A 13,445-nucleotide genomic window follows, 5' to 3' on the forward strand; every position below is an offset into this window, starting at 1 on the left:
ACTACGCGGATTTGACTCTGCAGATGTACACAGCGTCCAACCTGCAGTGTTTACTGACCGTGGAAACATACCCTCAGCAAACTTTTGTATTTTTTTTAAATGCATTGGTATCCCATAAAACCCCTAGATCTGCGGAGATCTGGAGTGCAGAAGCCTTTACTGAGCTACGCACTGACCCGCTGCTAAATGGAAGCAGGATTGGGCACTGTGTATATATATATATGTATATATCTATCTATCTATATGCCTTGTATGCTATCCGCACTAGCACATTACAGAGGTTAGTGAGGGACATTAATGTAATAAATGTTGACATGGGGGCCCATAACTTTGTAGTTACGCCACTGGTGACAAGTGTGGGAAAATGTGGGAGAAGTATGGAACTATGGGGGGGTTGGATGGGCTCATCGCGCCCACAACCCCTTCAGCAGGCGGTACCGCGCCCTTATGTCGCACCCCTTGGCCTTAGAGCTTCTGTACAGCACTGGGGCACATGTCGGCGCTATCTGGAACTCCTGACAGCCAATACCGGTAAGGTGACGGTCGGGTGTAAGCTGGAGAGGCTGCCCCCATATACCGCCCAGAGAGGCTCCAGCACATAGCCAAGAGTTATAAACATACACACGCCGCTTGACGCTCTCGGCCCCACGTTACTTTGATTGACAGTCAGGCAGCTACTTCTCCATTTCGCCGCCCTTCCCTCGCTGCCTGCCACTAAGCTCCTCCCCAGCCCTCACTCTATTGGCTGTTTGTTGTGCCCTGCTGTCCGGGTGGAAGGCTTCCCCAGGAATGACAAGGGGAGAGCGCTGATTGGTTGTGCTGTTTAGGACACGTCATGACCCCACGTTGGTCCAGCAGTGATGTGATTGGCCGAGACGCGCCGAGCCTAGCATGGTCTGGGCGGGGCTGGGTGCTGGTTAGCTGGAGGAGTGTGAAACCGCGTGTTAATGTAACCAGTTGTGGAGAGGAGAGGGCGGCCCGAGTCGTTTGTGTCCCGTCTCCGCCGAGGCCTGGATCCCGTGTTCGGCATCTCGTCTGCACCACGCCCGCCCGGGTTTAGTGTGTTGGGAGAACTTGTGCGGTTTCCGTGGCCGGAGCTGCTGACTGCCGGCCGGGCTGTTACCGGAGTCCATCTGGATGTTTACGGATTGCTGCTGCATCGCCTCGCACCGAGCCCCCCGCCGTGTGCACTGAGCCCCCGGTAGTTGGGGACCCCCGCCTTGTGGATCTATCCGCTCAGCATTTCCCCGGAGACCGTTGGAAACTTGGCCCCGGAAAGTTTGGCGAGCCGGGCTCTGCCCCAGACAAAGGACGCGGCGCTAGGATGCTGGCGGGCTGGGCACGGTGCTTGTAGCTCTCCGCCCGCGCACTACTGGCCCCAGCACGCTTCCTGCCATCACTGGAGTCGGCCGAAGGCGTCGAGAATTGAGCTGCCGAGGGGTAAAGCCGCGGCCGGGAGAGCCATGTTTCCCCAGAGCAGACACCCGGTGAGTGGCGCCCACCCATCACCGGACTCTGCCCCCATTGTGCTGCCGACGAGCCTGGACTTCCTGGTTGGTGCCAGGTTTCCCTCAGCCCGTGTCCCCACGTGGGGAGGGCTCGGCCCCCTGTCTCACTGCTGCCCCCTGGCTGCTGGTTGTGGTGTGCAGTCATCGCTGAGGCCTGGTGGCTGCTAACAGAGAACAAAAGCCTGCAGGGCCCTTTGTGATGCTCTTGGTACATCTCGCCTAGTGTGTGGATTTATGTCCTGAGAATCTGCTGTGAGGGGAAGAGGCAGCCCACCTGCCAGGGATCCTGATTCTGTGTGGTCCTGGTGGGACCCCGTAGTCTGTGTGCGCTCTTCTGTGGACACAGTATGGTGGGGGGATGATTGTTCCTTCCCTTATAGATGAGGCCTAGCAGTGCCTGTGGGGCCCCCGTAGTCTGTGCGTGCGCTCTTCTGTGGACACAGTATAGTGGGGGATGGTTGTTCCTTCCCTTATAGATGAGGCCTAGCAGTGCCTGTGGGACCCCCGTAGTTTGTGTGCGCTCTTCTGTGGACACAGTATAGTGGGGGGATGATTGTTCCTTCCCTTATAGATGAGGCCTAGCAGTGCCTGTGGGACCCCCGTAGTCTGTGCGTGCGCTCTTCTGTGGACACAGTATGGTGGGGGGATGATTGTTCCTTCCCTTATAGATGAGGCCTAGCAGTGCCTGTGGGGCCCCCGTAGTCTGTGCGTGCGCTCTTCTGTGGACACAGTATGGTGGGGGGATGATTGTTCCTTCCCTTATAGATGAGGCCTAGCAGTGCCTGTGGACCCCCGTCGTCTGTGTGCGCTCTTCTGTGGACACAGTATAGTGGGGGGATGATTGTTCCTTCCCTTATAGATGAGGCCTAGCAGTGCCTGTGGGACCCCCGTAGTCTGTGCGTGCGCTCTTCTGTGGACACAGTATGGTGGGGGGATGATTGTTCCTTCCCTTATAGATGAGGCCTAGCAGTGCCTGTGGGACCCCCGTAGTCTGTGTGTGCGCTCTTCTGTGGACACAGTATAGTGGGGGGATGATTGTTCCTTCCCTTATAGATGAGGCCTAGCAGTGCCTGTGGACCCCCGTAGTCTGTGCGTGCGCTCTTCTGTGGACACAGTATAGTGGGGGATGGTTGTTCCTTCCCTTATGGATGAGGCCTAGCAGTGCCTGTGGGACCCCCGTAGTCTGTGTGCTCTCTTCTGTGGACACAGTATAGTGGGGGGATGGTTGTTCCTTCCCTTATAGATGAGGCCTAGCAGTGCCTGTGGACCCCCGTAGTTTGTGTGCGCTCTTCTGTGGACACAGTATAGTGGGGGGATGATTGTTCCTTCCCTTATAGATGAGGCCTAGCAGTGCCTGTGGACCCCCGTAGTCTGTGTGTGCGCTCTTCTGTGGACACAGTATGGTGGGGGGATGATTGTTCCTTCCCTTATAGATGAGGCCTAGCAGTGCCTGTGGGACCCCCGTAGTCTGTGTGTGCGCTCTTCTGTGGACACAGTATGGTGGGGGGATGATTGTTCCTTCCCTTATAGATGAGGCCTAGCAGTGCCTGTGGACCCCCGTAGTCTGTGTGTGCGCTCTTCTGTGGACACAGTATGGTGGGGGGATGATTGTTCCTTCCCTTATAGATGAGGCCTAGCAGTGCCTGTGGACCCCCGTAGTCTGTGTGTGCGCTCTTCTGTGGACACAGTATGGTGGGGGGATGATTGTTGCTTCCCTTATAGATGAGGCCTCTTGGCAGGATGCGTTCTCCTTCTCTCTCATTAGACCCCCATAGGCATTGAGACCAATATCTGTTTGTTGTGGATGGGGGTCCTCTGACTCCTCCATCAGATGTCGGGGAGATAAGGTCCATTTTGGGCTACTGGTCCTATTGGAGAGGACACCTTGGGGGTCCCGTGGTGGAGCCACCATTGCCCGTCTATTGTCCTGCTCATGATTTCTGTCACAGATAGATGCACTAGTCCCAGGGCATGGACGTGACGTACTGAGACCTGGGGGGGCTCCAGCTATTTCTGTCCTGCAGGTGAGGTCCCGGCTGGGGGGTTGGTACAGTGTCGCACCTCCTCCTTCCGCAGAACAATATTGGCTGTGTTTGCTGGGAATCTGGCCTTCTGGTGTCAGAGGAGTTAATCAGCATTCCTGCTTTGCTTGGCAAGTCATATGGAAACATTTCTTGGTGGCTTCTATGAGGCTGTTGTGGGAATCGGACTGCAGGGTATTATGTCTGCGTCGCCTCCAGTATCATTCCAGTGGAAGCTGTATTGAAGTTTTAATATTTAATGTAATTCCTGTCTTTTGGTTCCTCAGACGCCGCACCAGGCCGCAGGCCAGCCTTTTAAGTTCACCATCCCGGAGTCGTTGGACCGGATTAAGGAGGAATTTCAGTTTCTCCAAGCGCAGTATCACAGGTGAGTATCTAAGGGGAGGTGGAAGGGTCTGTACCTCGGCGTGTGCGTGGTCTGCCGTATAAAGCCTTAACTTGGCACCTCCATGTCTTAAATATCTGAAGCAAATGCCATCTTTAGTGTAAGAAGTATTTTTCGTTAAACCTTTTTTTTTTTTTTTTTTTTTTTATTCTGAAGGCATAGAGGTCCCACACGTGGTGAGATGTCACCTGGCGTTATTACTCTGGGCCTATGGTGGGCACTGCATCCATGCAATCTGGGTAGTGTGGGTTTGGCGGCAGGGCACAGAGAGAACTTGAACAATGTGGAAATCTTATATATTTTTGTCCTTTCACATTCTTTATATCGATTTTAAAAAGTCCAAATCTCAGAAAATTCTTCTGGAAGGATCGAGCCTCTTTTGATCATATGTATAGCTAAGCCTGTCAAGTTATAGGTTATATATCTCCAGTAGTATATGTATAGACGTCATTGACTCCCTGGGTAATGGGCTGGAGAGGTGGTCCGAAGGTGGCTGCCATAAAGTGGGGTGGCTGCACTGTAACTGCTGGAAGGCAATCCGGTCATACAAATCTACACGTTCCTGCATAATGAGTGATTGGAAGCACACGGTCGGTGCTGGTAGAGAGGTGGCTCTAGGGCTTGGCCCAAAGATCTATACTGTATATACGTAGCTGCTGCAATAAAAAAAATAATAAATAATACGGTATGTACGTACGTACGTACGTTCGTTCGGTCCTAGAGTGGTGCTGCTGATGTCAGTTTCCTGTCCCTAGTCTTCATCATTTATTGGCGCCACTCTTATTGTTCCAGTGTTTGCTGGGCGATTTGAAAGTCACAACCCTATGTAAGCCTGAGAGCCAGAACGATGCTCTCATAGACTTACACTGAGAGCTTGAGACCGTTACCTCTGATTTTGGGGGTCAGCCACAAGTTGGCAGAGTGGGCCCAGCATGGCCGGTATGAGACTAGGGTCAGGGACCTTACATTAGAAGCCCCATTGGAGTGGGGCTTGATTATGGTCTTGCAATAAGATGAGTTTCTTTCCAACCTACTCCTTTGGCCAATCCCGGCCAGCCATCTGTGTATAGGAGGTCCTCTAGCGCCAGGTCTTGTTCAGTAGCTGCGGGGAGGAAGTTTGGGATACCGCACCTGATAATTTTCTTCTAAGGGAAGAGAAGTTGCTGCCCCATCGCATTCTGACCTAGAGCTGGTGTGAATGGATCTGCAGGATCCTTTTCCCATGTTGGCATTCTGGTGGCTGGCCTGGAGCCCAGAGAACCTCCTCTTCCCTGACGGCATCCCCAGCTCTTCCTGTGATTAGCTGGCGTGGAGTTTATTCCATTCGCACCGAGTGTGCACTTTGCTGTTTGGGTAAAAAATGCTGCCATGTAAAGTGTCCAGCCAGTTTTAGAGAAACATTCCTATATTTTCCTAAGTTAGTAAAATAAAGCAATCCTAGTAAAAATGGCCAGACGAGCAGCAGATTCCGAGCCTTATAGGACCCTTCTTGCTTTCCAGTTTTCCCTCTAGCTTCATTCATGACATGTCACTGAATGCTGCAGTTCTCTGCGTCCCCAGTAGGTGGCGATGCTCGTCAGACGTACCATTGTTTTCGGACTGGTTCGTCCTGTACAAATAAAGTTGTCTCTCTCCTCCTGCGCTCTGTTTTTTACCTGCCTGAGAATTGTCAATATTTGCTCTTCATTTTGTAACAAAATCTTACCTAGAAAACAGCAGATGAGCCTGAGCTGTTTACCTCCAGGAGCTGCTTAGCAGTAATAAGGCTGTTTACATAGTAAATGAGTGACTGTGTGGAAAACGGTCTGCTGCACAAGTGGGAGAACGGCAGCGGCGTCTCCAGTAACGGTCACAGGTCTCGCTATCCCGGGGGGTCCCACCATGAGGAATTATGGAACGTTCTGCACCAGCTACATTCGGTTACAGACATGGTTTTTTCCTCCACCCCCATCGCTGCTTTTTGTCTCTTTATTAATTATTATATCAGGTGTTAATAAGGCTGCTTTGTATTTGGCACTTTTTGGTACTCTATTTGCTTTGACCACTTAAGAAGGGCTCACGCCTTGAGCCGAAACGTCGCAGGATACACCACTATATATATTTTTTCTAAGGAGTTATTTCTCTATCTTTTTTGTACTAGGCTGGGATCTGACAATTATTTTGGGGATGGGGGTAAAGGGCAGGGTTAACCAGACCTCTTGACTTTGACACAGCACTGCAGTAGCGGGCTTTGCCCTTACTTTATGCAGTTTTCAGATGGGGCAGCAAAACATGGTTACTCATCTAGATTTATGTACATAAAAGCATTTACTTCTTGAAAACTTGCTTTATTCCTATGTATTTTTATCTTCCACAGCCTTAAGATGGAATGTGAAAAACTGGCAAGTGAAAAGACAGAGATGCAGAGGCATTATGTGATGGTAGGTTGCCTTCCAGTAGTGGATTTCTTTTCATTTAGTTACTTAGTTGTTGTAACATTCATTTTTTTTTTCTTTTGCCCCCCCCCCCCCCCTTCCACAGTACTATGAGATGTCTTATGGACTGAACATTGAAATGCATAAACAGGTAGGTTACGTAGTTGGTGCGCCATTGTCTGCTGCTCGTGCTTTTATCAGTTATATGCTCCTGGTTGTTTGAGATCATTTGTGGAATAACTTGCTAGGAGATAGATATGTTTATATATTATGTTCATTCTTCATGGCTTTCTCTTGCAGGATGGACACATTCACACATCCATGTGTCAGTCTGTGAAGCGCAGGTCTCTAATCCAAACTTGACAGCCTCTTGGGTATATATAAGATTGTTGAGTTCGAGTCATGAGATCCTTGTCCGGTTCACACTGATCGTGACGCATGGATATGTGAATCCAGCCTTAAGAGGACCTATCAGCTCTCTTGACATCTTTTAGTAATGTATTACTGGTCTTTAAATATCTCCTTTCTTTCCTCTTTTATAAATGATCTATAAATTGACAATTAGGTATTACCAGTTTTGGGGGTGGTGTCTGATGCTGTCCAATGTGTTGCTATAGCAGACTATTTCAGGGCGCACATGTTTGACAAAAAGAGTTGGCAATGTATTTATAAATTTTTAGGAGTAATAACTGCTGACTGGTTCTTGAAACTAAGTTCTGGAATAGGTTTTATTGGTGGAAATAAGACGTTGAAAAGACTTATGTACAGACAGAATTTTATCCGTAGGTTTGTGTGGCATGTATCAAGCTTTAGTGACTTAAAGGGAACCTATCACCCCGTTTTTTAAAGATTAGATAAAAATAGTGTGAAATAGGGGCAGAGCTGGGCTTTACATTAGTGCCTTTTTGGTGTCTTTACACCCCCGTTAGGCTGCCGAAATACCTTTGTGAAGTGGCCGTTTTGTCCTGTCACTCAAGTTGGTCAGGTCGGATGGGCGTGGTCACAGCACTGTTTCTCCCCCAGATCAGGCTCATCATTACGTTGGTGGCGTAGTGGTGTGCGCATGTCCAAGGTCCCGAATCCTGCACAGGGGTGTGAAAATAGCAGCGATGTCTGTTATTCCATTGGTGGTCGGTGGGCGCGGCCATCTTGCTTTGGCCGCGCGTGCGCAGAAGCGGCGCTCTGCTGGCCGCGGCTTCAGGAAAATGGCCGCGGGCATCCGCGCGTGCGCCGATGGCTATCGCGGCGGCCATTTTCGTGAAGCAGAGTTCGCATCTCGGCTTCACGAAAATGGCCGCCGCGATAGCCATCTGCGCACGCGCGGATGCCCGCGACCATTTTCTTGAAGCCGCGGCCAGCAGAGCGCCGCTTCTGCGCACGCGCGGCCAAAGCAAGATGGCCGCGCCCACCGACCACCAATGGAATAACGGACATCGCTGCTATTTTCACACCCCTGTGCAGGATTCGGGACCTTGGACATGCGCACACCACTACGCCACCAATGTAATGATGAGCCTGATCTGGGGGAGAAACAGCGCTGTGACCACGCCCATCCGACCTGACCAACTTGAGTGACAGGACAAAACGGCCACTTCACAAAGGTATTTCGGCAGCCTAATGGGGGTGTAAAGGCACCAAAAAGGCACTAATGTAAAGCCCAGCTCTGCCCCTATTTCACACTATTTTTATCTAATCTTTAAAAAACGGGGTGATAGGTTCCCTTTAAAGAATGGATGGCACATGTGGGACACTTAATGGACTGATCTCCTAAAGAGGTTGTCCTCTACTCAGACAGCTCCATGTCAATGAGCATGTTTTGTCCTCTGTAAAATAACACTGCGGTTCCAGCGGCATGCGAGCCCTGCGTCCAATCAGCGCTGGCTTCTTGATCTCCACCTTCGGACAAATCTGACATCTAGAGGAACTCGCAGCTGAGGCTTGCCCCTGACTTCCTCTTGATGTCTGATATGTCCGAAGGTGGGGATAGAGAAGCCAGCTCTGATTGGATTTAGGGCTGGTGTGACAACAATGTGATGTGAGCCCCGGGAGTGCAAACGGCATCGGAGGGGAGTAAAAATGGTATTTACTGGTGTGAAACATGCTGATTTGAGATGGGGTTGTATGAGTAGTGGACAACCCTTTAAGGTGGCAGACATCTTTTCATGTCTTCTCTTACCTGGTGACTACTTAACATGCTGAACTTGATACTTCAAGGAAGCTTCAGCTAGCTTACAAAATCTCGGCATTGAAGAAGTACAATTAGGTCGTTGGAATTGGAAACCTGAGGTATGAGCTTATGGTTTGCGTGATCCCATAAAGTTCTCACTTATGACCACGCTAATGGTGAATAAAGAGAGTATTGAACTGGAACAAGGCACTAAGGGCCTCATAAGAGAAGAGCGGCTAAATGATTGCTCAACCCAGAGGACCCTCAATTGAGCTCGTATTGTCTGCCAAAGAAAGCATTAATGGCAGGGTGTAAGTATTCAGCAGATATGCTGACGCTCACTTTTTCATCAAGATGATGGTACAATAAGTCTTTAAGAAATCGATTGCCTCTTAAAAAAGATTATCATTAGATGAAGTTGCACAGTTGGACACATTTCAAAGTGCAACAATACACTTCGTGCTTGATGTATATGTGCTACTCCGTCTAAAATTCTTGTTTCATTAAATTAAAGAGCATGGCTGACCGACCAGGGCACAGCAGAGAAATTGATTAGTTCAGGCTTCGGGTCTTGAGTATATTCAAAGACCTTTAGCTAGCAATTGTAAGGAGCTGAGTGACTGTGGGGGGTTTCTTAGTCTATATGTGGCTGTAGGGTAGACATTAGCATTCACATGTCTGCTGTAAATGGTTCCAAGAAAGCTGCTTTGTCCATTGCCGAAGATCACGTGGGTTCTTGTGGAAAGGATTGTTTCCTCCTGTGTGCGTCCAGTGTAACACGTGTGCATCTTTATAGGGAGAGATATAAAATCTGTTTTGACTGGCGATGGTTTTATATTGGTATTTTTCATGGCATAAGTCAGCATGATGTCTTAATTGGGTCACAAGGTCTGCTATTTTGGTGCCTGGTGTAATAACTAATATTCCCAACGTGCTCTCTGCTGACTTGTGTGTAGTGGGACTATGTAGCTCTTTATTATTATTATTATTGTTATTGTTATTATTATTATTTATTATTATACAACCATTTATTCCATGGCGCTTTACATGTTAGCAGGGGTGTACATATTAAAAACAAGTACATTAATCTTGAACAATACAAGTCCCAACTGGTACAGGAGGAGAGGACCCTGCCCGTGAGGGCTCCCAATCTCTTTAGGGGTCATTTATACCTGCCGCACTGAATTCTTACAGAGCAGGATTGTGACTTGGCGCTCATCAGTAGTGTCAGATTTTACCTCTTTATCCTTCAAAAACTAGTGCTTGAGATGTTTTTTTTTTTTTTCTTTGGTTGTAGCCATTAATAATAGTAAGGAGGCATTTGGTAGGTAGTAATCATAATTCTTATTAAAACTGGTGACGTGTAGACCCCGGGGTGCAGGCGGGCTCCAATTGCTGCTTTTTGCTGACTGATCACCAGCATGGCCTAAGTGCTCATTATGTTGTAGAGAGGGCCTTTGGAGCACTCATTACGTTTGACAGGAATTCTCTCTAGGGGAAAACTGGGCATTAGCTAGACTCCTGACAGGCTGAAATTATTCCTGCTTTATGGCTTATAACCAAATGGTAGCAAGGAATCATCTGGGGACGCAAAAAAATGTCATTTCTGACAACATCTTTGTTACTGGGAGATGGGAAGAGGGGCAGATGAAATCCGTAGAGACAGCGTTAACATTCTTCCGCCCTGGCTGCTGTGTAGATGCTTTGCGTACATTTTGTGAAAGCCGCCTGACTACTGTCATCTCTTAGCACTGTGATGCGTGAATGGGATATGTACTTGGTAAATATGTGCAGATATATATTTTGTCCTTCACCAGCTGGTTTCCTGGAATGTGCTCTATGATGGCAATGCACGTTGTGGCTAGCATTTGGCTGCATGAAGTGGTGTTTGTGCCTGCAGTATTATATAGTGCCTCATCCTGAAAAAGGCTTTAGTGTAAGATGAGATCCCCCTCCTCCTCCCTGGTCAAGTGACCCCCAGGAGATTGATCACAGAGCCTATTGAGGAACCGTAAAATTGTCCTTGGAAACAGTATTCTCTCTTGCTGAAGTGATAGATCAGGGCTTTGTGTCTCTCTCTGAATAGGCATGATGCACAAGACCTGCCCTGTAATGAACATTTTACATGTCCCTGTAATTTTGACCCTCTAACCACCTGCTTTTCTTTTTTAACCTCTGTTTTCTGGCATCGACAAGCCACTGCAGAATTCTATTTTTTTTTTTTTTTTTTTGACATTCTGCCTACTACAGGCAATGTAATTAAGTTGGTTACCTAAAATAAGACCATGCAATCCTCCAGAAACAGTACCATGGAGAGCTGTCCACGGACTCTCGTATTGTGGCTTAGGCCCATTGAATGTTGCAGGGGAAATCTTACTTTTCCACAGACTGCCCTCCCTTTTATAGAACACGACTGACCATTTTGTATGGGGAAATTGCAGTTTATCATCTTTACACACGTAAAAATTAGGGGAAAGACTTATTCACTGGTAAACGATAAGGACCTTAAAGTTTTCCACTACTTGGACAACTTCTTGTCATACCCTTTGCTTGGCCCCGATTAAAATAATAAAGCTGCTACCGCCCTCTTGTGTTGGCACTGTCTCTTGGGGCTTTCGCGTGGTGGTGTGACACGTGATGCTGGCACCTAATCGGCGCTGGCGTCACTGTTATCCTTTGGACAAATCAAACATGAAGAGAAAGTCCGGGCTGCAGCTGATCTGACTTCCTCTTCGCGTTTGCTGTTTTCTTCCAAGATGGAGACCGTGACGCCAGCACTGATTGAGCGCCGGCGTCACTTGTCACAAAACTGCACGAGAGCCCTGGGGAGACGGAGTTGAGCCAGCACTGGAAGAGAGTATAGGCTTTATTTTATGGGGGCCAAACATTTTGATCAAAAGGGGTCGTCCTAGTAGTGGAAAACCCCCTTTAAGTATATAACTCTGGCTTATTTATTCCACATCATTAGAAATAGTTGTCAGTGACCACCGTTATTGGAAGTGTTAATGCTTGTTCGTTCTTCCGTCTATTACAAGAAGTCGGAAAGGTGAGTTGTCAATTTATTGACAAATGTAAGGAAATAAATGCATGAGTAGGGGAAGCCATTGGGATTTCCAGCCAATACATTGAAGCTCACAAGGAGGTTGTTAATACCACTTGTTTAACAGTTTGAAAAAATCCATACCAGTCCTGTCCATGCAGTGCTAATTAGGTGGCATGGCATATCTGTAACGTTTGCCATCCATAAGAAAATGAAGATTGATTTAATGTAGGGGAAAATGAATGTGGGGTGTGGTGTGTTTTTTTTTTTTTTTTTTTGCAGCGCTGGGTCACTGTGAGGGATGCCACTTCTCGTCTGTTTCATGACAAGCTGTGGAGTTCCCTATAACAGAAATCTTACTCCAGTACCTGAGTGGAGTAGGATTTTTGGGGAGGCACTCGTCAGATGCTCCTGATTCATGAAGCGGTGTGGACCTGTTTGTGAATCGGAAGTGTCTGACTCCAGCAAGCCTCTTCATCAAGACCAGCATGAACGACTCTAGTCTTGATGAATCGGGCCTATGGTGTTCATATAAATTGTTAGCTTATTAGAGAAGCGACTACAGGGAGGAAAAAAATGACGTTTCCTTTCTACCGGCTGCTGTTCGCTTCGTCATTGGGGCAGTGCAGGGAGCACTCTCCTGCTCACTGACTGCTCGCTCTGGAGGTGACCGGTTACCTTTAATGATACATTATATTTTAAAGGGAACCCCCAAAATCAAAGGTGAGCTAAGTCCACCGGCATCAGGGGCTTATCTACAGCATTCTGTAATGCTGTAGATAAGCCCCCGATGTATCCTGAAAGATGAGAAAAAGAGGTTAGATTATACTCACCCAGGGGCGGTCCCGGTCCTGTCCGATGGGTGTCGTGGTCTGGGGCCTCCCATCTTCTTATGACGTCCTCTTCTTGTCTTCACGCCGCAGAATCGGCGCAGGCATACTTTGCCCTGTGGAGGGCATAGCAAACTACTGCAGTGCGCAGGCGCCGGGAAAGGTCAGCAAGGCCCGGCGCCTGTGCACTGCAGTATTTTGCTCTGCCCTCAACAGGGCAGACAAAGTGCGCCTGCGCCGGAACCGCCGCGTGAAGACCAGAAGAGGACATCATCCTATGAAGATGGGAGGCCCCGGACCGTGACGCCCATCGGATCGGGCAGCCTGCCCAGGTAAGTATAATCTAAGGGTATGTGCACACGTAATCTGGAGGACTGCGGATTTTTCCGCAGCGGATTTGATAAATCCGCAGGGCAAAACCGCTGCGGTTTTTCCTGCGGATTTATTGCGGTTTCTATTGCGGTTTCCGCTGCGGGTTTACACCTGCAGTTTTCTATTGGAGCAGGTGTAAACCCGCAGCGGAATCCGCTCAAAGAATTGACATGCTGCGGAATGTAAACCGCTGCGTTTCCACGCGTTTTTTTCTGCAGCGTGTGCACTGCGGATTTCGTTTCCCATAGGTTTACATTATACTGTAAACGCATGGGAAACTGCTGCGGACCCACAGAAACATCCGCAGCGTGTGCACATCCCTAACCTCTTTTTCTCATCTTTCAGGATACATCGGGGGCTTATCTACAGCATTACAGAATGCTGTAGATAAGCCCCTGATGCCGGTGGGCTTAGCTCACCTTCGATTTTGGGGGTGACAGGTTCCCTTTAAAGTCATATGTCGCAAAATTAAAAAAATCAATAAATAAAATAAAGTACTGGTCGCTCCTGTAAACTCAAACTTGCTCAAAAGAATATTAAAAAAAAAAAAAAAAAAAGACCAACACTGTGGTTCAGAACTTTCAATGCGACTTTCACTCTTTGTGGTTCATTGTGTGGTGTAATTGCACCTTTTCAACAATATTGGCAGCCATTTTTCTCACTGTGGGATTCGGTGGACATGCCTTG

At 48.4% G+C, this 13,445-nt stretch overlaps 1 protein-coding gene across 8 annotated transcripts in view; it reads left to right on the plus strand.

The window, feature by feature from the left end:
- The first annotated feature begins 706 nt into the window (after positions 1 to 706).
- Positions 707 to 13,445, plus strand: part of TLE1 (TLE family member 1, transcriptional corepressor) — a 56,241-nt gene continuing 43,502 nt past the window's right edge. For all 8 annotated transcript variants that reach the window (XM_077248991.1, XM_077248993.1, XM_077248994.1 and 5 more), the window contains exons 1-4: positions 707 to 1,487; positions 3,817 to 3,917; positions 6,292 to 6,355; positions 6,456 to 6,500. In XM_077248991.1, coding sequence (XP_077105106.1) covers positions 1,464 to 1,487; positions 3,817 to 3,917; positions 6,292 to 6,355; positions 6,456 to 6,500 — 234 coding nt within the window. In that variant the 5' untranslated portion in view covers positions 707 to 1,463. The remainder of the gene's footprint in view (positions 1,488 to 3,816; positions 3,918 to 6,291; positions 6,356 to 6,455; positions 6,501 to 13,445) is intronic.

The sequence above is a fragment of the Ranitomeya variabilis genome, chromosome 1, assembly GCF_051348905.1.
Source record: "Ranitomeya variabilis isolate aRanVar5 chromosome 1, aRanVar5.hap1, whole genome shotgun sequence".
NCBI lineage: Eukaryota > Metazoa > Chordata > Amphibia > Anura > Dendrobatidae > Ranitomeya > Ranitomeya variabilis.